The following is a 26,649-nucleotide window of genomic DNA, read 5'->3' as shown; positions in this document are numbered from 1 at the left end:
GATCATTGCCATTTGACTGGACGGTACAGAGGTCCCGCGCATTCAAATTGTAATTTAAATTATAAAGAGTCTTTCTGTATTCCGATAGTGTTTCATAATTTATCCGGTTATGATTCGCATTTCATTATCGAGGAAATAGCCACAGCGTTCGAAGGGAGAGTCGAGTTACTTCCAATAACGAAAGAGAAATATATATCGTTTACCAAAAATGTCGATCTTAAGGAAGAAAAACCAAAAAATCAAGTAAAATTACGCTTCATCGATTCATTCAAATTTCTTACGGCAAGTCTCGACAAATTAGCATCTTATCTAGATAAAGATAAACTGGATATTTTAAAATCAGAATTTCAAAATTTATCGAATGAAAACTTCAAATTATTAACACGGAAAGGTGTGTTTCCATACGAATACATCGATTCCGTTGACAAGTTGCAAGATACATGTTTACCACCGCGCGAATCATTTTACAGTTCCTTAACCGGTGAAACTATATCCGAGAGCGATTACGCGCACGCCGAGAACATCTGGACGCGATTCTCCATTCGAACGCTAGGCGAATATAGCGATTTATATCTTAAAATCGATGTCTTGTTATTAGCCGATATTTTTGAAAACTTTCGCGACAAATGTATCGAAAGTTACGGGCTCGACCCCGCGTATTACTATACTCTCCCCGGATACACGTGGGACGCCATATTGAAGCATACCAAGATTACGTTTGAATTGCTTACCGACATCGACATGGTCATGTTTATCGAACGCGGTATACGCGGTGGTCTGAGTCAATGTTCCAACAGATACGCGCGTGCTAATAACAAGTACATGGAGTCATACGATCCATCGAAACCATCGTCGTACTTGATGTATTTCGATGTAAATAACTTATATGGATGGGCAATGTGTCAACCGTTGCCTTACGCCGATTTTCGATGGGTCGACGACGTGTCAAGTTTTGACGTATCATCGATCGCGCTAGATTCGCCTACAGGCTATATCCTCGAAGTCGATCTCGAGTATCCGCAACATCTTCATGATGTGCACACTGACCTACCGTTTTGCCCGACACGCGACAAACCAGGCAAGCGGGAATTCAAACTGCTCGCAACGCTATACGATAAGAAACGTTACGTGATACACTACTGCAACCTGCAGCAGTGTACGCGTCACGGTCTTCGCGTTACAAAAATACATAGAATTTTACAGTTTTCTCAATCTCCCTGGCTTCGAAATTACATAGAACTCAATACACATTTTAGAACATTGGCTAAAAACGATTTTGAAAAAAATTTATACAAATTAATGAACAATGCGGTGTTTGGCAAAACGATGGAAAATGTGCGCAATCGCGTTGATGTAAAATTACTAACGCACTGGGACGGGCGGTACGGTGCAGAGGCAATGATCGCTAAACCAAATTTCCACAGCAGAAGCGTCTTTTCGGAAAATTTAATAGCTGTGGAATTGCGCAAACTCGAGGTGAAATTCTACAAACCAATCTACGTGGGTATGTGTATACTCGACATATCCAAGACATGTTTGTACGAGTTTCATCACGAGTATATGACGCCAATGTATCGCGACAAATGTAAGGTCATGTACACCGATAGTCTCATATATCACATCGAGTGCGAAGACATGTACAAAAATATGAAGCGCGACGTCAGCAGATTCGACACTAGCGATTATGCTGCGAACAATGCGTACGGTATGCCGCTCGTAAATAAAAAGGTACCGGGTCTAATGAAGGATGAAAATAACGGTGCCATAATGACCGAATTTACCGGGCTCAGAGCAAAAATGTACGCATTACGAGTCGATGGGAAAAAGGATACGAAGAAAGTTAAAGGCGTCAAGAGCAACGTTGTCGCGAGAACGATAACGTTTGACGGTTACACACGGTGTTTGAAAGAAGAAATTGAAATGACGCGCCAGCAGTCGTGTATACGATCGAAATTGCACCAAGTATACACAATCCGCGAGACAAAAATTGCTCTGAGTCCGTACGACGACAAGCGGTATATCGTACCCGAAACCACCGATACGCTACCGTGGGGGCATTATAAGATACCATTGTAAAATGTGTGTGTGTGAAAGAAATATTAATAAAGATTTGTATTTTTATATTTCATATATTTTTATGTAATGCATATCTCATACATCTTATATTAAAAAATACATGTACTATCGCAAGGAATATTGATAAGGATTTTTATGTATATTTTCATTTTTCAAATATTATATATGTTATACACATATATTTTTCCAGAAAATTAAAAATAAACACTGTATGAATTAAATCACATTGTCTTTATGTATCCAAGAATTGTGCGAATTGTCAAATCCCAACCATTTCACGTAAACCTTGTCACCCCTCCTACGCAGTACTTTCTCCACGAGATACACGTCCGGATAATTCGCGCGATGCAACTCGTGCTCGTAGAACGCTCCAGCGATAGGTTTTTTGCGATAATCCTCAAGTAGATAGCTTACGGGATTAGTATGCTGCACTTTTACAATTTTAAACACTTCGGTTGTCCAATTTGGCGTGTAACCTTTCTCAAAAATTGTCTTGTACTTGCTAACGCGTACCGAGTCACCTACTTTGAATTTTGCCGGACCCGCGATATTTACACGGTTATACACAGCAGCCAAGAGTCTTTCAGCGACCACGGGGGTAACGTCGACGGGTCGCATACCGATCGTTCGATGCTTGCGCGCGTTGTAATCCGATACGAGTCGCGGCAACGCGCTGATCCACTTGTAAGATCCGTTTAGCGTAAACATCTTCCACATTCGTTTTTCAGCGTGCGATTGAATCGCTCAACGATCGATGCCTTCAATACTGAATATGTAAAATAGTGATTGATGTCATGTTTCCGCATGAGCCGTTGCACGTCAGCGTTATAAAATTCCTTCCCCATATCAGTCTGTAAGTTTTTCGGACATCTTTTGCTATTTCGAATTATCTCAGCGATAGCGTCAGCTGTCTCGCTTCCGCCTTTACTCTTGAGTGGTGCGGCCCACGCGTGCTTGCTCAACGCATCGATGACTGTGAGTATGTAGTGGTAACCTCTGTTGAAACGAGAGTACGGACGCATCTCGACAATGTCAGCTTGCCACAGGTCATCGTATCCCCGCACTATGACGTGTCTTCGGGGAAAATTTTTTCTCGCCGGCGCGTGCAATTCGTTCACCAACTGCTGTTTCTCTAAACTATGTTGTTTCTTCGCTTCCTCGGTTATTCCCGATCGCCGATCCATCGTTGTTTCGATTCGTCGATCAAACGATGTGTGCCCCGAGTATCACCGTGCGTTTTATCATTCGTTACTGTTCGATAACCGTTCCTGCCCCGTTCGATAGCCGTTTCTGACCCGTTCAATAGCCGTTCGTTACCGTTCCTACCCCGTTAGTTGTCGTTCCTGCCCCGTTCGATAGCCGTTTCTGACCCGTTCGATAGCCGTTCGTTAGCTGTTCCTGCCCCGTTCGTTGCCGTTCGATAGCTGTTCGCAGCCGTTTGTTGCCGTAATTGAGCCTGTTGATAGTCGCTTCTAAGTAGTCCGTAGCCTCGTTCACAGTCGTTTCTGACCCGTTCGCAGCCTCGTTGGCAATCGTTTCTGACCCGTTCGTAGCCGTTCCAGAGTTGTATGCCGCCTCGTATGTAGCCGTTCCTGACGTGTTCATAGCCTTGTTCGCAGCCGTTCCTGAGGTGTTCATAACCTCGTTCGCAGCTGTTCTTGAATTGTTCGTAGCCTCGTTCACAGCCGTTTCCTCTTCGATCTCTACCACTCATTGTAGTTCGATAACCCTTCGTTCGATAAGCTTTTGTAGATGTTCAATAATTGTACAATAGCCGCTCCTTAGCCGCTCGTAGTTGTTTCTGAATTAGTGTGAATCGCACGCTGAAGCTCGTTTATCGCAGTCTGCAAAGCTCGCACGTCCTTCTCGAACGCAGTCAGCTTCTCGTCTGATTCTTTCTGCTGATTCTTCAACGTTTTAACACATTGTTCTACGTACAGTTTGTTGACTGCATCGGTATCAGCCTCAGGTTGCGCTACACGGCGAATCTTGCGCGACCTCGCGTCATAGTACGTAGCGACGTGACACAAAGCGTTTTGACGCAAGTAACTTGTCACCGATTTACCCCAATGATCGCTTGTTCTAATTGCTTCATTTCTCTGTTCGAATAATCCAAATTTGTTGATGGGCATTTTTTTTTTCTCGATGCGAGTGACGTCGATCGACTGATCAGTTTCGTTGAGACACCGTTTAATTTATAATAAGGCCGACTTCGCGAAGTTCCTCTACAATTGACAGGATCTCGTTGTTGTGAGCGTTGTGGCCAGCTCGGCGCGAAGCGTCGAGCAATCGTAGACGATCCACTAGCTCGTTGGGATCGTCTCAGTGCACGTAATCGATCTTATTGTCGGTTAGCGTCATCGTGCGAGGCGTGAATACTCCCGTACCGCATTTTTTCTTTTTCGATTCAATCAACATCAACGGTGCAATTATGTGTTTATACTTGTATCCCCTGTTGCTCTTTAATTGACCTTGCGCATCATATTGGCGTTTATGCGCACTCGTCGCCATTAATATGCTCTTATATTTTTGCATATCGTCCTCAGTGTATATGTCATCATCGGGAATTCTCTTGAAGATCAACTCGTATAATCCAGGTGTACCAATGTACCTCACTTTGTCTATGATTATAGAGTCATCTGCGTCGATGTCGAATCGTTTGTTACCGAGCCACATTTCATTCTCGTTGAAATAGACACCGTACACGTGATCGATCTGATTTTTTTCGTCGCCACTAAGGAAAGCGCTCATGTACTTTTGTGGCAGTGGCCCGAAGTAATCTCGTAACATTTTTTGACCTTCCAACATTTGTAACATGTTTCGAACAGATGGTGATTCGAGCGGATTGCCCGTGGTTTCGAAAACATTTTCGATTGCGAGTGATTCGGGTATCGTGGGTTGTACGATTCTCGTTGTCGCGGACGGTGTGGAGGTTATCAGCGGTTCATCCGATGTATGCGGTGTCGATAAACGATTCGCCTTCAATCGTTGTCTCTTTTTCGGTGTCGTATGCTCCTCCTCCTCCTCCTTCTCCTCTTCTTTCTTGTACCGCTTGATGGGTAACGTTTTAATTATAGCGTCAGCGTTACTCTCCGGCTCGTTTTTCACCGCGATTAAGCTAGAGTTGTCGACGATTTTTTGTAGTGGCTCGATAATAGGTCTAAAATGGGTCTTGACCGCGATATCGTCGTCGATCTTGCCGGTCTTCAAAGCGCGGTGTTTCTTGCGGATCGATTCACTCGTTTTCTCAATCTCCCTCGCAATCTTTTCACGCTCGCGAACATTATCGCTTTCAGCCATGTCATCGACAGAGTGTCGGCAGCGACTAATCGTTTTGCGGTATCGCGAACACGTTAAATCCTTTTCTGTATCGCCCGTTCGTAAATGAGCTGTCCTTATCTATCACTAGGAATCCATACTTTTGTTGCCAACAAGTACGACATAATTCACTGAAATCCCCGTACGACATGTCGGTATTCACGTGATCGTTGTACACATGTTTCAAGTTAGTACCGTCCTGTTTAAACAAGATCAGCAGGTTCGCGTTGTCGCGTATAAGATGTTTTGGTATTCTCGCGTACGTCTGACAGAGATAGAAGCAGTCGACGTTCGAGTGACGACCCATTGAGAAGTACTCTCTTATCGTATTTTGCTTGTCGCACGCCACGTCATCGAAGACGAAAATCGAGTTTGCTTCGCTCGGTGGAATGACGTCACTGTTATTGGAGAACGTAAAGTAGCCGATTTCATCGATCGATGTCAACAAATTCTCCAGATATCGATATTTCGGCTGTTGCAGCGACTTCGAGTACACGTACACGTTCTCGAAACGTACACCGTGCGGACTTTCCAGTAGACTTATTAGAACGTTGGTTTTACCACAATTCGAGGGACCGCAAACGATCGCGCGTATAGTAGTCGGTAGCATCGTACCGTGCCTGCGCATCTCCGCATTGTCCTCCATTGATCGTAATCTGTCGTCGCAATTTGTCACGCATATCGTCAAAGGTTGTCGCACGAATCTCATTTTTTCAACACTACCGATTGGATCGAACGCCTGCCTATTTATAGGTGCGCGAAATCACGAGTCGCTCAGTAGAGAAAAAATGTTTATCCTGCTAACAAATCCTTCCGATATTCGCGATTTGAGCGTCGAACAACTACAATTTGTGTCGAAAGCAGTTCTATTGAGAACGTGCGGTGATTACGTCCACTACGTGTGGGACAAACTTCCGGAACACATAAAAGCGGATCCGGAGGTTCAGACGTATCGTCGCTGTTACAAACACTACAATCAGCCGTGGCAGGAAACGCACATCGACGGTCCGGTGCCATTGATAAAGAATTGCAGCGAATGTCAACGAAAATAGGTAGAGGCCTATTAAATCACGCGATAAACGCACTTCCGATCGAATTCCATATTCCCGGCTATCAGTTTTGCGGGCCAGGCACACGGTTGGAGAAGCGATTAGTCAGAGGCGATCGAGGTATAAATCCATTGGACGCGGCATGTCGCGAACACGATATAGCATACTCTCGGAGCAACGATCTCACCGAGAGACACGCGGCGGATAAGATACTCGCCGAGAAAGCGCGGAATCGCATCGTTGCGAGAGATTCGACTCTCGGTGAGAGAGCCGCCGCCACAGCTGTCTGGACAGCGATGAAAGCCAAGACGAAGCTCGGTATGGGTCTGAAGACGAAGACGAAGAAAAAAACGGCGAAGAAACGGATACTTCCGGTAGCGAAATGCGGCGGTGTATTGCCGATTCTACCAATGTTGGGTGCGCTCGGATCCCTGATCGGTGGAGCGGCTGGTGTAGCGAAGGCGGTGAACGACGGAAAAGCCGCGCAACGTCAATTGCAAGAGATGCTACGTCACAATCGCGCCATGGAAGGTCGCGGGTTATATCTCGCTCCTTACAAATACGGACGAGGAGCCTCAACGAGAAAAAAAAAACGTCAAAGAGACGCTAAAAATGCCGCAGGGCACAACTACCAACATACAATTGCTACAACTGGCAAAACGTATGCACATTTCATATTTTAGAGGTGTTTTCATGCGCAACTCGTTACCGATCGGTGGTATATATCAAAACGAGAGTGGCATTGTAAATTTGGATAGCGTCGAAGGACCAGGTACTCATTGGGTAGCGTATGCAAAGAGGGGGAATCGCGCTATATATTTCGACAGTTTCGGCAATCTTCGACCGCCGAATGAATTAGTGCGATATCTCGGACGAAACGTAACGAAGATACAGTACAATTACACATCTGTTCAAACTTACGATCAGAGCATCTGCGGACAATTGTGCTTACAGTTTCTTCGAACGGTCGATACATGTGAATTTAAAGACAGATATTGCGCTATTTAACTCAGTATTCGTTAAACAGTTTTGTCGACATGTCTATGACGTTCACATTGACTGGGAAGAGTAGCGTTCTCACGGCAAACTTCTTTCCCACCATAGATTTGAGCGACGGCGAATACGAGCTCGGTCTAACGGATTTTGAGACTTATCACACGATACCGAATGTGAATTCCTCGAATAATAAATTTTACTTTGGCAAAGACGACGAGGAAATTACGATTCCCGAGGGATCGTATGAGTTGCAAAATATACATGAATTTTTGAAACATGCAATTTCATGGAAACATCGCGATAAGAAACACATTGACGGCGGTGACTATGAAGATGGTGAATATCCGATAGTGCTCCGCGCTAATTACAATACAATGAGGAGCGAGATCAAATGTGTCAACAGAATAAACTTTACCAAACCCGACAACATTGGATCGCTGCTAGGATTCTCGAATCGTATTCTCGAGCCGCGAAAATGGTACGAATCAAACATGCCGATTAACATTCTCAACGTGAATATTATCCGTATAGAGTGTAACGTGACCACGGGTGCGTACAACAACGGCATACTCGTTCATACGATACATGAATTTTCACCGAGGGTACCACCGGGATATAAGATATCGGAAACGCCTGCCCAGATCATTTACCTGCCGATCATCGCGCGGAGCATTACGGATTTAACGTTACGCGTTGTCGACCAGAACGGACGATTGCTCGATTTTCGAGGAGAAGAGATCATCGTAAGATTGCACGTACGTATGCGACGTATGAGATGCTCGTATTGAACGGATCGAAAGACGTGAGAGATAACGCAATCTTTACGAGACCAGCAACACCAACAACAACAACAACAACAACAACAACAACAACGTCGACGTTCGCTAATATCAAATCATCCAAGAAAAAGAAACTCAGCGCATCGAACGTTGCGTTTTTATAATCTTTGGGATTTGCGGTGCGAAACAGCTGAACGATGACCGACATTCTCAACATCGGTGATGAACCGATCTTTGACAATCGTATCATCAAGATCGAGACTCACACGTACAACCCGTTCGCCAATACAACGTTCGGACACAGTGATGAGATAAGAATACCCATACAACAACAGGATCTGTATACATTGCCGTATGAGAGTTTCCTATACATCGAGGGACAACTAACGAAAACCAAACCAGTTGAAGGAAGTGATGTGGAACTGGCAAATAATTGCGCCGCATTCATGTTCGATGAGATTCGATACGAACTCGATGGCGTTGAGATTGATCGCAATAGAAACGTAGGAATAACTACTACGCTCAAAAATTATGTAACGGTATCATCCGATAGAAACGTGATTATGAAAAACGCCGGCTGGGATCCGTGGACCTATGAGAATGGACATTTCAATTTTTGCGTACCGTTTCACATGTTATTGGGATTTTGCGAGGATTATAAACGAGTGGTGATTAACGCTCGTCACGAATTGATCTTAATACGATCGCGCAACGATAATAATTGTCTGTTTGGAGATTTGACACTGGAACCTGTGATCAACATATTCAAGATACAATGGCGAATGCAACACGTGCTGTTGAGCGAGATCGAAAAACTGTCGATGCTGCGTGCTCTGGAAAGCGGACGATATCTCAGCATGAGTTTTCGCTCGTGGGATCTATACGAGTTTCCGCTATTGCAGCTTACAACCAAGCATTCGTGGGCCATTAAGACCGCGACTCAACTGGAGAAACCACGATACGTTGTCTTCGCTCTGCAGACAAGCCGAAAAAATATCATGTCTGAGGATATGAGTCGATTCGACCACTGCAAATTAATCAACGTGAAACTCTATCTGAATTCGGAATGTTATCCGTACGACGATATGAATCTGGATTTCGAAAAAGGCAGATGTGCCATTCTCTACGACACGTACGCGCGCTTCTGCAAGAACTATTACGGATACGAGTATCTCGAGCCGAGTTTCTCCATCTTACAGTTTCAACGTCAGGGTCCGTTCGTGATTATCGATTGTTCTCGACAAAACGAATCGGTTAAGAGCGCAACCGTGGATGTGAGATTGGAATTCGAATGTAAGGAGAACGTGCCGGCGAATACCACTGCGTACTGTCTCATCATACACGATCGTGTGATCCAGTACAATCCGTTGACCAACGTTGTACGCAAAATCACCTAAGCGATAACATCGACACAAGAGAGAGAGGGGAGGAGGATATAAATCAAAGTGCTGCGAGATGATTTTAGAGTTTTGTCATTCATCTCGACTAACATATCGAAGAGAGAGAGAGAGATCTCGTCATGTCCGTACCAACGTTTGTGGATCTGCAAGGATTTATTGTCGGGAGAAATTTTGTCGTGAAGGAAGCTGCGGTTCTGAGAAAGGGATATGTTCTCTCGCATTACTTTTTCGCAAGTCCCGTACCGTGGAGCGTGCTTACAAAATCTGAGCGATGTCAAGTCTCATGGGTGATTAGAAATCACCATGGATTACAATGGGAAGACGGAAACGTTCCGTATGGCTTGGCTCAGCGTGTAATTACAACAGCTGTCGTTGGTACGATACACGAAGAAGAAGAAGAAGAATCGTCTGCCGTGTACGTTAAAGAACTTGAAAAGCGAAAATGGCTGACCGATATACTAGACGATGCGGGAAACGGCTATATTATTGAAACCTTGGATGCAGACTATGAAGATATTGATTCTCTAAATAAATTAGATATTACCAATAGTATGCGATGTGGAAAACATGTTAAGAATTGCGCATTACAAAATGTATTCAAAATATTTAACTGGTGGTCGCAACACCAGAAAGAATTGCAAGAAAATAAAATATGTAAACATTAATATGTATTATCTCTTATTTCCCCTTCCTAGACCTTTCCTTGCGTTTCTAAGAATTTTTTGTCTGAGCGTTGTCTCCCCTTCTCCTAAAATTCAAAGCGTTAGAAGCATTGATCCCCCCACCACATTATACTTTTGGAAGATGAGCATCATGTATACTCGGTTATTTCTTATACGATCAGTGTCGCGTTAACACCGCTCTCGTGGTTCACTTTTCATAACTCCCAGAGAAATGTATTACGTCGAAAGAAACGGAAACAGCGGCAGCGGCATCGGAAGACGCGTGAATAATTATTTACCGAGTCGTGATAAAACTCCATCGTTTGAGAACAAATGTGACGAGTAAGTTTTATTTAACTTTTTCTATTTTTCGATTTTTACAAATTGTATTATTACTATTATTTTAATTTTAATTTTAATTTTTCTGTAGCATTTCGTTGGAACGTCGTACGGTTCGTATACTAGGTAGACGATACGCATTGACAGCTACGGAATTCAAATTCCTCGAAATTCGTATCAACGTGGGTCCACCGAGTTACGTGGAGATTGCCATAGGAGATCATCGAGGAAAGAACTGATATTATCTCTCGAAATGTGGAAGAGACTCTACGAGCAACGTCGCAATATTCAAAATTTACTTTGGAACAACTCTAAAGATGACTACAATTTCATAAGCGTTGGACCGCTAACAGTGAGAGTTCGTACGATTAACGATGTCAAACTCATAAGTCTCGAATCTTCAAACGTATGCTTGATGATGGTCGAATCGACATTACATCGTATGTTCGATCTCGATCAATGCATAGATGTAACTTTTGATCGATTGGGTAAAATTATCGAAACAGTTGATGTCAAGTTTACGTAATTCTCCAATATCGCGTCCACTGTAATAAATCCAAAAGAAATATCGAATGTAATACGCGCGAGTGACGCTTTCAACAAGCATCAACTCGTCGATTGCGAGCTGGCAGCTTTAGTTTTTAGTCCATAGTACGTAAGAAAAATATGTAAAACAAGAATAAAGAGTTTTAAGTCTAAATCATGATGTAATTTCTTCGCACGCATTTCCATCCACCCAATCCTCTTCAAAGGAATACCGCTTATATTGTTTAATTCGAAAAAAAAGATCTAGAATTACTTATATTGTGGGAGAGGGGGTGTACCGCAAGAGCACAAAGCTATTTTGTTTGCGAAAACATGTCCCGACGCGTTAGTCAGCCTTAAGACCCAATCCTCTTCAAAGGAATACCGCTTGTATTGTTTAATTCGAAAAAAAAAAAAAAAAAATCTAGAATTACTTATATTGTGGGGAGAGGGGGAGGGTACCGCGAGAGCCATTTTGTTTGCGAAAAACATGTCCCGACACGTTAGTTTCGGCCCGAAGACCCAATCCTCTTCAAATACCGTTGTTTATCAACCGGACATCGGTTTATGATTGTTTATACTTGTCATAAAACATCCAACTCAAGCGTCCCCCGCCCCGCCCCGCAGCCCCCGCGCCTACGAAATCCCCTCCGTCCCGCGTGACGTCATTCCCCCGCGCTACCGAAAACCCCCTCCATCCTGCGTGACGTCATTCCCCCGCGCCGCTGAGATCCCCTCGCGCCTCACACCCCCTGAGAGGACCAGCGTTAGAACCCGCCTTGTATACCTACTTATCCAGTAGACTGTGAAAAGGTATGGTACTTTTTACAACAGTATGTGTACTGCATTACCAATGAAAAGTATTATCGAAACTTTGTGTCTTTGGATATTATTTAGCATGATATAAATGAATTAATGTCTACTTCAAAATAAATATATTATAGAATTACATAATAGATTATAGAAATAATTTTACGTTTTTCTTAAATAATAATTACGCTAAAATTAATTCATTTCAACACGTAGTAAACGTATATTATATAAATATAAATACATATATATATATATATATATATATATATATATCCGTGAAAATACTTAAATGCAATATTTGTCTTCAAACCATATCTAAGAGAAAATTAAAACAGCATCTTATATTTGCGCATCAAACACGTCTTACTTCTATAATTTATACTTGTCCTTATAAAGCTTGTGGGCGTTCTTATTCAAACTATAAAACATTGCATAAACATCAAAAGGTTTATAAACATTTTGAAGAAGTTTCAATAAATACTGAGGAATTGCCAGTAACAAATATAAATACACAAAATTCAGAAATTAGTGTTTCTAACGATTACATATCAGATTGTATATTACCTTGCAATGATACAGTTGTGTTTGAACATTCGCAAGTTGAAAGTGTACGAAATTAACTTTGGATGGTCGCGTTGGCAATGATTTCTTCTTTACAATCTGACCCTACATTGAGTCGAATACAAAGTGATCGGATTGCACGTTTATTGTATTCATTTCTTAATACAAAATATTTTAACAATTTAAAACAACAAATATCTGCTATGCAGTCGCAAAATTCTAAGTATATAGTGGAAAATTTCGAAATATTTCAACATGTGTTCAAAGATCTTGATAATGAATACAAACGTAACAAAATATTAACAAATCTTGGATATAATATTGAACCAACGCCAATATTCTTTGGAACTGTAGAAATAAGAAATAAAGACGCACTGAAAACTGATAATGTGTATGGGCAATTAATATCATTACAAAAAGTATTAAAAGTCTTTTTCGAAATAGATGATATATTTAACAAAACGTGTAAATATATTACATCATTGAATGAAGATGATAACAATGAAATTACTAATATCATACAAACTTCTTTTTGGAAATCTAAAATCACAAATAAGGAATAACTTATTATAACTTTCCCATTCTCTTATATGAAGATGCTTTCGAAACGGCTAATCCACTAGGCTCGCATGCAGGTATATATAAATTAAATGGTATATACGTTTCAATACCATGTCTACCACCGGATCTGTATTCAAAGTTAAATAATATTTTTCTCGCACAACTGTATCATGCAAATGATTGCAAAATATTTCCGAGACAACGTATTTATTCATACATAATCAAGGAGTTACAACTTCTAGAAACAAAAGGTATTTCATTAGTAATAGAAAGTTCAAATATTCAAGTATATTTTAAACTAGCGTTAATTATTGGTGACAATTTAGGATTAAATAGTATCTTAGGATTTATTGAAACTTTTTCTGCTAATATCTGCTGTCGATTTTATAAAATACAGAAAGATATGTCTCGTAAGTTATGTTATGAAAATATTAATGCATTACGCAACAAAATTAATTACGCGGAAGATGTAGCAATGAATAACGCAAATATTACGGGTATTAAAGAAACTTGTGCATTTAACATTTTACAAAGTTTTCATGCCGTTGAAAACTACAGTGTCGATATTATGCACGATTTATTAGAAGGCGTTTGTGTCTACGAAGTGAGTTATATTTTACGTAATTTTATTGTGGAACAACGATTGTTTACGTTAGACACTTTAAATTGGCGTTTAGAATATTTTAATTTTAATTCTATATCTAGCCGCCCTCCTACAATTTCAAGCTCACAATTACATACTAAATCTATTAAAATGTCTGCTTCAGAAATGTTAAATTTTATTTTAAATGCTGGCTTAATATTCGGTGACCTCATAATTGATTGTAACAAACACTGGGAACTTCTTACATTGTTACGAAAAATTCTTTCTATAACACTTCAATATAGTGTTACTGAATCGACAGCAGATCTACTAGAAAACTTAATTAATGAACATCATATATTGTATATCGATTTATTTGGGAAAACTTTAAAACCCAAACATCATTTAATGTTACACTATCCACGAATTATGAAAATTGTTGGCCACTTCGTTCCTTATGGTCAATGAGATTTGAGGCTAAACATCGTCCTTTAAAACAGTATGCACGCGCAATTACTTGCAGAAAAAATATACGTTTTAGTATTGCTGTCAAACATCAATTAATGTTAAGTGATTTCTTCATCACATTACGATATGGCGGTACTCCATGTATCATATATATACACTGATAAAAAAATCGATGATAAAATTGACTATAATTGCATGGTAAAAAAATTATAGTTAGGATACTCATTTTTATAGTAAATTTTACTATAATACTGGTAATATAAACTATATACGTATGGTACCGAGAAACAATGAAACTTTTTACTATAATTTATAATAATTTCAAATATCATATAAGTAAAAAATGAAAGAAAGGAATGATACATATAATTTTACTATTCATATAGTCATTGTAACATTAATAATGATAAATATTACTATTTTATTATCTGTCGTTTAGATATTAATATAGTAGTAATAAATGAAAAAAATTATAATAACAGCTATATCTAAATAGTAGGAACCTGATGAATAGCACATTTAACAACATAAAACTTATTATTTGGAATGATTGTATGTAGGCACATATGTTTCTTCGCTTGCCGTTACGTGGCGCACTACTCTTAACTTTTCTCTTATTCAATATTTAGCATAAAATGTATATAAAGGACTAGTATTAAACACGTAAGATCTAAAGTATATTTTTTTCCTCTTAGCACACTGATAAAAAATTATAGTTGAAATTATCATAATTTCACTATAATTTATAGTATCTTAAGGCGCCAAGCATATATAATAGTGCATTTTACTATCAAAAATATAGTTGATATAACATGAAAATATAGTTCGTAAAATCATAATATCCATTTCATGTAACCATATGGTTATGGTATACGTAATGTTCCGAAATTCACTATCAGTACTGAAAATCTGTAATACATGTTACGTATATTACAGATTTTTAATATATGCAGCACCAAGTCGTTTAAAAGTTTTTTCCGTCTATAATTTCAAATAATCTGTTTAATATTCTGAATCCTAACAAGGAATCCAGATTATTAAATAAATTATTTTAAATTCAGTTTGTCTGAAATTAAACTGATAAACAGTGATACGTCAGAAAGAGGATGCTCACATGCATACAATCCGAGAACCTGCGTGTGAGCATCCTCTTTTTCGGAATGATCGGAATGATCGAAAATCGGTCATTGATAATAAATAGTTAAAAATAAATAGATGAAATAGATAAATAAATAAATAAATAGATAAAATAGTTAAATAAATATTTAATATTAATATTTTATATGATAATAGTAAAAGTAATAAATATTTTAAAAACACTTATTTAATCTAATTAATTTTTAAATAGACATCATACGATGTATGGGTATCACACACATTCATGATAATAATAATATTAATATGTTAAATGTTTATTATGTTTACCGCATTCTTCAATCGAACACATGATCGCGTTCGATAGCGCCAGTAGTACCTTAACCTACCGCAACCTACCATGACAAAAAACTACTTGCAGTCGCCGAGTAATTATCGTCGCATTGTCGCGTCGTGTAGTAACGTGTCCGCGCGTGTTTCTTTCATCGAGTGATTTTTAATCGTCAACAGTTATTATTCGACAGTGATTAATAGTGATTAGTGATAGAGTCATTAGTAAATTTCTCGTCTCATCGAGTGAGTAAATAAATGTGATTACGTTAAAGTTTATAAAAGAATACAGTTCATGAAAGAAAGAAAACTTTCAGTTAATAATTTAGTGTGGATTTCTTGTCTTTTGCAACGTGATATCTACGTCAAATTTGAGAACGTACGATCTATCGAAAAATTCATTTTTCCTTCAAGCAATTACAGCAATACATCAAAAGTCATCGAACAAGGTAATAATAACTATTTTTTGACGTTATGTGAAAACAGATCTCGGGAAGTCAGAGGGACAGTGTGTCAAAGGAAATTTGTGAAAAGAGAGGGATTTTTAGTGGGTAGGGAGTACCGAGTTGGTAATTCGACTTGGTACTCGAGTCCCACATAACTCACTGGATCGACCGGTGGGTATGCATAAAATGCATTTTCCCCTCTCTCGTAAAAAAAAAAAAATTACAGGTGAGCGAGCGAATGAGAGAGAGAGAGAGAGAGAGAGGGAGAGAGGGGGTAGAGAGAGGGGGAGAAAGAGAGAAAGAATGTATGTGTTCGCATGTGTGTCTGTATGTGTATAGCGACCAGCTGAATTGAGGTGATTTTTCATATAATCATATACTCCTACATCCCTTGCTGTTACACTCCCTTGGAGTTACACTCCTCCAAAAATGGGGGTGAAAATTAGATTTTTATTTTTTTCTCAAATTTGGAACAAATTAAAGAAATGAAATTAGGTGGATATTTTCTATTAATAAAAAGATTATTTATTAATATTTTTTCAGCCTCCCGTATTGTTATAAGGTGATGAAACTAGAAACTCCTATTCAATTTTTTATTAGAACTTTTTAGTGGACCAGAATATGATCATCTAAAAATATGCATTAAAAAGTTTGATTTGTTTAGAAACTTTTCTATTTCTTTTATTTTTTTCATAAAATGAATAGTTTTCAAGAAAAAAAACAAAGTACGTTATCGTGCACAGCACGATGCTAAATAACATAGGTTTCGAATTACGAGGTTAAATTTTAAAATAAAAATAAAATTAGAATAAATGTTGGGAAAATGGGAACAAAAACAAAATTATAATAAAAACCTAAAAACCTAAAAAATAAAAACTTAATTTTTACCCCCATTTTTGGAGGAGTGTAACTCGACAGGGAGGGATGTAGGAGTATATGTTTATATGAAAAATCCCCCTTAATTTTCGACAAAGAATCATCTCCTAAAACTTTTCACACTTATTATGAAACACCCTGTATATATGGAGGGGAGGGACAATATATAAGAGCTGAAGAGATATTTTTTACAATTAGTCTGACTGTCGCCTCCACTTCCTGATGTCTTTCTAAGTAAGAAAAAAAAGATGATGAAGAACCGTTTCGCAATCTTGTTGCTCGTATGCGTGTTCGCTTATACCGTGCTGGGTAGGTTTGCGATAATTTGGTGATAGAAAGATATAATGAAGAAGAGATACTGATCTCCGGATGCGGCGAAATTCTAATTTATAAGTTAATTTATAATTCTAATTTCTAATTTCTAATTAATATGTTGCACGAGTGGACGATAACTTTCTACGATAGGATTTTATTTACATAGGTAACTGTCTGTTTGAGAACGAGACTCTAAGTGTGGGTAAACACATTCGTCAATGCTTACGAATCACTTGCACCGCGCAGGGTACAATATTAATACTCGCGTAAGTCCAAGCTTTATCTGTCAAATTAATTCTTCTTAAAATATCTCTCCTCGTTACATCAAGACTTTGTGATATCCTGAAAGAAAAAATCGCGTTGCTTTTAATTGATGTTTTCGAGCGTTTATTTCTCTATTCAAGAAAACCGGTTCTTATATAACGAACTTTTGATAACCGGTTATCCCGACCTTCCACTTTGCAATTGATTGCAAAAATAGATTTCCATGAAATGCGCGACAACGGTAATTGATACACGATTGATCATCCAATTTAAAAAAATTAAAAAAAAAATAATCGAGAAGAGTCTACTTGAGATTGCGACGCAGAGAAAGTATATGATTTCTAGAGCACGATTTATTTGTCAATAAATTAAAGAGACTATGGTTTATTTTAGTTATACTGTAACAAGATGATACTCTGTGAAATAAGAGAGATATCTTATATATTACTTAACATTTGCAAATTTTACATCTTTCTCTTCTAACAAATATAATAACACTAATGATACCTCTATATTTAATAATAAATAAAGTTTTCTTTACAAAATTATTTATCCATTTCCAATACTTTATCTATTTTCTAATCTCATTGAATTTCGACAATTTCAATTATTATTATTTCTATTATTATTATTATTATTATTATTATTATTAAAATTATTATTATTATTATTATTATTATTATTACTACTATTATTCTAATATTTATATTATTATTATTATTATTATTATTGTTTCTTTCCAGGTGTCCTTTATACCAATGTCCGGTAGGGAAGGAAATCGGTTATCGCGAAGTAGATCTCAACAAGCCTTACCCAGAGTGCTGCGCAGGTCCGATTTGTGCGGAGTAAAAGTCCTAATGGAACTCCTATATATAATATAATATATAAGAGCCTCTTTTATATCAAATATTTTTGCAAAATAAAAATATCGTTTTCGTCTGCACTTAAAAAGATCGCCTTTTTCCTTGCTTGCCTGTTATTTATCGAAACTGAAGAAATATCGCGATAACTCGCACAATAACGCTAAAATCGAATTTATCTATTTGCATCCTGGCGCCTCTCGTCGCTTATACTATTTTTAGTTCGCGTTATCATCGCATTTCAGTTGACGATTCTTTGCGATGCCTTCGCGCGACGATGAGTAACGTAAAAGGACCTTCCTCTCTTTATTTAATCGTAAATTCCGCAAATATAAATAAAAAACATTAGCTTTAATGCAAATAAACCATTGTCCGAATTCTCGTTTGCTCGTGAAATTTCGCGAAATTAATGAGAAGTTACAGCGTTTTTCAAAAATAAAATAAAAAATTAAAAAAATAAATTAAAATTCTAAAAATCTCGGATGAAAGAGATATTTATATTTATTTATATAGATAAATTCTCGTCTTTTTAATTCAAATCAATTGGAGAGTACATCGACTTTTACATTATTTACATTTCCTCTACTTGCCTTCCATTCTCTCGAAGTTGACAGATAACAGTCGAGGAATAGAAATTTCGTAGACCGATATTTTCCGAAAAAACTTGCAAAAATTGTTGTCGATAAAGTCACTTTGGACCGAGTCGAAGTATTAATGTAGCTTCTAGATCGCGATTCCAGTAGAGAAAACATTATTATTAATATCCGGTAATTTATAGAATAATATATACTAATAATTAATTTTCAGAGAACTGATTTTTACAAGTAATAAACGTATAATGACGTTAGCAAACATAATATACGTTTACATCTTAATCTCGCAACGAAATACGTGGGTCGTTTGATAAGTTTGGTAAATTTCCGTGAAATTGCGCCACAATCCATTTGGTGACTTATTGCTTGTAAAGTTCCCTTTTTCGTACCCCTCCAAAAAAAATGTCAGGCAAAAGTAACGCGTTGTTTACGTTCGATAGTCATTTGAAGCGAGTGGTTTGGCTGTTGTTACAAAAATGAAAAAAAGAAAAAAAAGAAAAAGAGAATTGGCAAAATTACACGAATTGGGTTTCAAATTAATTCCTCATCCATTCTATTCTCCGGATTTGGTTCCGCGCGAATTCTTCCTGTTTCCAAATTTAAAAATCTAGCTCGGTGGAAAGAAATTCTCGTTGAACGAGGAGGTTGTCGCCGTCAACGAGTATTTTGCAGGCTTTGAGACAGCCTATTTTTCCGACGGTATTAAAAAATTGGAAATTCGTTGGACCAAGTGTATAGACTTCAATGGAGACTATGTTGAGAAATAACGTAGATTTTTTCCAAAAAAATGTGTTTTACTTGCTTTTTTACCAAACTTATCAAACGACTCTCGTATGTTTTATATATATATATATATATATATATATATATATATATATATATATATATATATATATATAATGTATTTATCGACACCTAATAAATCGAATATGCTATATAAATATTCTGTTTCGCACATAATGCATACAGTGATTTATTACTTTTCCAATTAATTATTATACCTATTATATACCTTGAGTTCCACAGTATAACTTTTATGTAAAAAATTTATTTCTCTTATTTATTTTAATAAATAAAAATTATATTATTTATTTTATTCAATTGTTCTTAAAATTTATATTATGGACGTTTTTGAATTATATACAATATTTAGGATCAGTATTATCTAGGATAAGAAGGATCACGAAGGACTAGATTATCCATCATTGAATTATACAAAAGATTATCGAATAAATTTTATTATTTAATATTTTTTTGTATCAACGTATGACTTATCGATATGATATATGGGCACGATAGTAAGAAAGATATATATCTATTTCACGAATAAGGACAGACTCTCACTTTATAAGGAGTGTAAACTAATGTTTGTTGTATCGAATAAACGTTAAGGATTGAAATACTTACACATTTTATTGAAATTTTCATCGTCGAATAAGATAAGATGATCTACAGTATGGCACATAAAAAAAGAATAATTCAGATCTAACTAGGAAAATAATAAATATAGTCGAGAGCGAAAAGTAATTTTCATTTCTCATCAACTTATGCACACTACTTATCTTACCAATATGTTTTTCGTGTTATATAGAATAACTTTGATATGACAAAATAAATAAAAATATATATCTACGTGCATACTAAAAGCCACAAAAGTTTATTTAGTATATTAAAACATTATGCATGTGCGTTTCACCCATTAAAGCGAATAAAATAATTTGAATATATAAAGTATTTGCCGTTATCTTACACATATGCTTATCTAATTTCAAGAGTTTTTCTCAATACAATCTTAGAATATTATGTCATACTGAGTACTGAAAAATTTTAATGTGTATTAAATGAATTAATATCATATAAATATATAAAGTGTTCAATCAAATACGTGACAAGTAATTATGTAAGATAATTGCTTTGAAGAAATACACTTAAAGTTTATTTCTAAAATATAGTTGATTATAATAAGATTATAACAAAGCGTTCTAAGATTCATAAAGGCCAATCAAAACGAGAGACTTGCAAGCTTTTTCCATTGATTTATATTATAATCCGCGTACTTTATTAATTCTTTTTAGTTTTTAGATATGTATACATATTTTGTGGATGAGCTTATAAAAAATCTGACGGTTATTTATGTAGAATAAATAGATTTAGTCATCTTGAAGGAGATTTAGTGATCCTCGATGATTTTTTTTTCAGTTTCCTAGTGACTTATTTATTCATGGCTTATTCATGGCCGAACTCGGCGCGATCATCGTCATATTCGTCTTCAATTCTTCGATGACTTATGACCTATATAAATACTATTTGATATTAAGAATAATAAGCTCGATACCCACGTTGCAAATATTTGATAAAGAGCTTGCATATAATGAATGGTTTATACAATTTAATTCTATATTTTAAAGTAAGTTTCTTGCGGATCTTAGTACTTTTTAATTTTTTGTATATATATATATTTGTATTTGTATATGTTTTACTTTCGTAAAACCTTTATATTGACCCAGACCTTGCAATGTTGGTGATTGTTTTTTTTTACCGTAGAAATAAGATAACAATATACAGTGGGTGTAAAAAGTATTCGTACACTAGGAATTTTCACAAAAAATGGATTATTTCTGTGTAACAATAAATAATAAACAAATAATTATTTGTTTATATTATAAATTCTTCTTTTCTTAATAATATTTCAAAAAAAAACTCCTTAATTATAACATTTTATATTTCAAAACAATAAAATAACAAAATATAACGATTTTCGAAAATATAAAAAGTATTCGTACATTATGTCACGTCTGGCGACCCCTAGATTTAGCAGGAATTTTTTCTTTTCTCACTATCTTCCATCCAATAAGCTACAAGCACAAACTAACATGAAACTAAGAGAGACACACTTATATGTCACCTATAATAAAATGCGAATTTGAGAGAGAGAGACATATATGAATCATCTATACGAGCGAGATAGACTTATATGTAATACTTGGGAAAGACAAGGACCGATATAAGGAAATCCTTTTAAATATGAACTCCTTTTATTATACAAAATATATAAAAATAATGTAAAATATGTCTAAAAGATTAAGGAGAATTTATTTATGTAAAAATCATGATAAATGACCAATATTTTAAATAATCAATTATTGTAAATCTTTGAAAAAGGTCATTTATCGTAATTTATTATAACTACTATAATGTATGTAGGACACAACCTTGCAAGCAATGCATTCAGAGAATCAGTTAATACGTATTCCTAGAAAACTTTCTCTTAAAGACCACCCAAGAAGTTCGCAAAAATTCCTTTCATAGAATAAGCCAAGGAATTTGTTCTTAAAACTCTGTCATAAATTACCCCTACCACTCAATTTCAAAAATGTATAAAAACACTTCCAACAACGGAAGAGCGGGGCATTCTCATAGATTCACTCTAGACTTAGACTCACTCAGATTCTTACTCGCACTGTAAAACGCTAGATCAAGTCAATTCAGAATAAAGAATTCAAATTTTAAACAAGAGTATACTTCTTTAATCATCATCAGTGCAGAAAACCCAACTCAAAGCATTTAATTATTTTGGGGTTTTACCCCCTTAACCGCAAGAAGAACCCACAACTAAGACGTTCTGCCGAACTCGTAAAATTGTTGGAAGATCCTGTCTCACGGAACCAACTAATCGAAGTTACCAGAAGCGGAATAACAAAAGGTCGAATTCGCACGTTAGGCGTAGTTAAAATATGCATTTTTGGCACCGACACGTTATTTCATGTAGTTCCAGACGGCTTTCCGATTCAACAGAACGGAATCCTGGGCACAGAATTCTTCAAAAATCAACGAGCAACTATCGACTACTCGAGGGCTAGTCTAGTTGTAAACGGAATCCCATATTATTTTCATAATGATGAAACTATCATAATCCCAGCGTGAACACGAAAACAAATTTTCATACGAGTAGCTAATCCCGAAATAAAAAGCGGATATGTTCCGAAATTAAATGCAGGGCCGCAGGTGTACTTAGGTAACGCCGTCGTATCCAATCATCACGGAATTGCATATCTATATGCTATAAATTCATCAGATGAGGATATAAAGTTAGCGATCCCTACAGTAAAATTATATCCGTTTGAAGAAACAAAGAATAACAATGAAATAAATAAAATCAACGAATCTGAGTCAAGGAATTTAGAATCACGAGTCAATAAGATATTGCAGTTACTATGTCTCGATCATTTAAACAAAGAAGAAAGGATAAATGTCATTAACTTGGTAACGAAAAATGCGGAAAGATTCCGTTTACCAGGAGAAGCTTTAGGAGCGACTAACGTGTTAAAACACCGTATATTTACTAACGATGACCGTCCAATTAATGTCAAACAGTATCGATATCCTCAAGTGCATAAGGAAGAGATACAACGACAGATTGGGGAAATGTTAGAAAAAGGTGTTATAGAACCATCAAGTTCACCTTATAATTCTCCTTTGTGGATTGTTCCAAAGAAAGATGATTCGTTAGGCGATAAAAAATGGCGTTTAGTCATAGATTTTCGTGCCTTAAATGAAAAAACAGTCGGTGATGCATATCCATTACCAAATATTGTAGATATACTCGATCAATTGGGAAGTGCAAAATATTTTTCAATATTTGATTTAGCATCTGGATTTCATCAAATTTTAATGGATAAAGATGACAAACATAAAACAGCTTTTTCGACGCCTTACGGACATTTTGAATATAATCGCATGCCATTCGGATTAAAGAATGCCCCTGCTACGTTTCAAAGATTAATAGATCAAGTACTAACGGGATTGCAGGGAATCGAATTATTTGTTTATGTAGACGACATTGTTATATACGCACGATCGCTTGAGGAGCATGAAATAAAATTTCAACGATTAATGAAACGTCTATCAGAAGCAAATCTATTCCTACAACCAGATAAATGTGAATTTTTGAAAAGAGAAGTAGCATATCTTGGACATATAATAACCGAAAATGGAGTACGACCAGATCCAAAAAAAATAATGGCCGTAAAAAATTTTCCAACACCAAAAACCAGGAAAAATATTAAGCAATTTCTTGGACTTGCCGGATACTACCGTAGATTTATAGAAAACTTTTCTAAAATAGCCAAGCCATTATCAAATTTAACCAAACAATCAAATACGTTTGAATGGAAGGAAGACCAACAAGAGGCTTTTGATAAACTGCGAGAAGTTTTGTGTTCAGAACTCATATTACAATATCTAAATTTTAATGCCGTTTATTATAACAACAAATGCATCCGGATATGCAATCAGAGCAATTTTGAGTCAAGGAAAAATAGGATTTGATCTTCCTATAGCTTACGCATCTCGAGTATTAAATAACGCCGAAACTAGATATTCACCTACCGAAAGAGAATTATTGGCTCTTGTATATGCAGTCAAACATTTTCGTCCTTACATTTATGGTCGTAAATTTACACTTATTATGGATCATAAACCTTTAGAATGATTAAACTCAGTATCAAATCCTACATCGCGATTAATGAGATGGCGATTAAAACTCGCGGAATATGAGTATGAAATAAAATATAAACCTGGAAAGAACAATAAAAATGCGGATGCTTTATCTCGAAATCCTATCGAGGATATAAAAAATATATATCCACTACATGCTAAACGCGCATTCTCCACATCTAGTGATACGTCAGCAGAAAAAGATCATAAGAAGATCAAAACGTCACATCCTATTTCCAAAAGACAGTTAACGACGGATAGCTACGGATCTGGTAACCCGGCACCATATAAAAAGATAAGAACTGATGATGTACCAACTTACAACGATTCGAACAAGGAAGAGCAAGTCGAGTTGCATGAAGCATTGTCAGACAGTGATAGCAGTACCGTATCTTATTATTATGACACCGATATTGATAGCGACGATAATTCTGAGATAAATTCCAAAAAACAAAAAAGAAAACACGAAAGCAGCTCATCTGGTTAAGGGCGACGCGTAAAACGAAAAAATCGAAGGAAAATGCATAAAAACGTCGAAAAATCAAATTCATCAACCGAAGAATGCGTTAATCTCGATACCACACCTGGAACATCGCCTATAGAAATAGCATCCCCTGTTGAACATCCACATAAGAAAATAGGAAATAAAGATTTCGAAAGCGAACAAAATTATCAGCATATAGAATTACATAATATGGAACAAAAGCCGATGGAAATAGATTTATCTGACGATAGTTTTAAAGCTGAAACTAATATTAACGTGGAAGCACAAATTCACGTGCCTTATGGTTCTGTGAGAACACCGCAAAACCTAGAAAATATGCAAACATCGCAAAAAATCCCTGATAACGTAGATACAATTCAAATCATAGAAAAGGATATTCCATTAAAAAAGGAAGAGATGGAAGCTATGAAAATAGATCAAGAAGAAAGAATTATGAAATAAATTACAGTCCTTTAAAATATCGTGAACAGAAAAAACCTGAAAGTACCTCAATTGGAAGCAGCACCGAAACTGCTTCTTCACCCTTTCATGGAATAAATCCCAAATTAATAGAAATGATTAAAAGTAAAACAAAAATAAAAACTCCCCTTACTAATAGAAAACGGAAAAAACAAACAAACATAAAACCTAAATCTCCTAAAAAACAAACTAAAAAACTAATGAAAAGGAGTAGTTCATTTTTGCAAGTGCCAAGAATTGAAAAAGAAAGAAAAATTCTCACTAATATTTTATATACATGCGATCATATTTGGATGAAGAAAGATCATATAATATATTTTATAGACACAAAAGGCAATCCAGTAGACGAAATTGGAAAAGAATTGATGTGTAGAAATATCTGTCAAATACCTGAAAATTTTAAGGGTACTCTAGGACATGTATTTACCGCAGGCAAACCTAATAAAAGAACTTTCGGCATAATTATTAAAGAAGAATTAAAACAAGAAATATCTGAAGAAATCATAATGCGAGGATTCAAAGAACTGAAAAATGAAATGAGACAATTCAACATACTACATGCTAATATATCTGAAAACAAAAGTAATATACATCTATCCTGGTTTAAAATCCGCAATATGATACGCCTTGCATTTCTGAGAACTAATCTACAGATAACTATACGTCAAGGCCGAGTATGCATACTTAAGCACGAAGATAGACTACGAATTATTCGCGAACATCATGAATCAAGTATAGGAGGACATAAAGGTATAACTAAAACCATGACACCCGTACGTCATAAATATTATTGGAATAATATGAAAACACAAATCGAAAATTTTATTCATACATGCAGTAATTGCCAAAAGAAAAAATTAGTTCGAATAAAAACAAAACAACCTATGGTTATCACCGATACACCGCTTGATGCATTTGACAAAGTTTCTATGGATATTTTTGGACCATTACCTGTGACAAATTCTGATAACAAATATATACTAACAATACAAGACCAGTTAACAAAATATTCAGTTGCAGTACCGCTAATCCAAGCAAATTCAGAAGAGACCGCAAAGGCATTTACCCGACGATTCATATGTCAATTTGGAAGTCCTAAAGCAATCCTAACAGATCAAGGGACAAACTTCACTAGTATTGTAATGAAAAGATTTGCAAAATATTTTAAAATAAAACAATATCGTACAACGGCTTTCCATCCTCAATCCAATGGTTCTTTAGAAAGAAGTCATCATGTATTAACCGAATATTTAAAACATTATATTACAAATGAATGCGAC

At 36.4% G+C, this 26,649-nt stretch overlaps 2 protein-coding genes and 1 pseudogene across 2 annotated transcripts in view; 1 reads left to right on the top strand and 2 right to left on the bottom strand.

The window, feature by feature from the left end:
* LOC145965742 (uncharacterized) overlaps nt 1-26,649 on the bottom strand; it is a 314,284-nt pseudogene that overhangs the window by 77,741 nt on the left and 209,894 nt on the right.
* LOC145965734 (proto-oncogene tyrosine-protein kinase ROS-like) overlaps nt 1-26,649 on the bottom strand; it is a 313,112-nt gene that overhangs the window by 225,649 nt on the left and 60,814 nt on the right. The window lies entirely within an intron of this gene.
* Nucleotides 17,088-18,399, top strand: LOC145965763 (uncharacterized). The gene is made up of 3 exons (XM_083089449.1): nt 17,088-17,186; nt 17,359-17,458; nt 18,200-18,399. Exons 1-3 carry the CDS (start codon nt 17,126-17,128, stop codon nt 18,303-18,305), a joined length of 267 nt encoding a protein of 88 aa, XP_082945575.1. The 5' UTR covers nt 17,088-17,125; the 3' UTR covers nt 18,306-18,399.

This window comes from Camponotus vicinus, unplaced genomic scaffold (genome assembly GCF_025532165.1).
Source record: "Camponotus vicinus isolate PSW18456_S1 unplaced genomic scaffold, iyCamVici1.0 SCAF_14, whole genome shotgun sequence".
Classification (NCBI taxonomy): domain Eukaryota; kingdom Metazoa; phylum Arthropoda; class Insecta; order Hymenoptera; family Formicidae; genus Camponotus; species Camponotus vicinus.
Note: the sequence above shows the minus strand (reverse complement) of the source record. Positions and strands in the feature narration are given on the sequence as shown.

Coding starts and splice junctions, on each gene's coding strand:
- LOC145965763 (XM_083089449.1), top strand. CDS start 17,126: ATGATGAAGAACCGTTTCGCAATCTTGTTGCTCGTATGCGTGTTCGCT. Junction 17,187..17,358: donor GTTCGCTTATACCGTGCTGG/GTAGGTTTGCGA, acceptor TTATTTACATAG/GTAACTGTCTGTTTGAGAAC. Junction 17,459..18,199: donor GGTACAATATTAATACTCGC/GTAAGTCCAAGC, acceptor GTTTCTTTCCAG/GTGTCCTTTATACCAATGTC.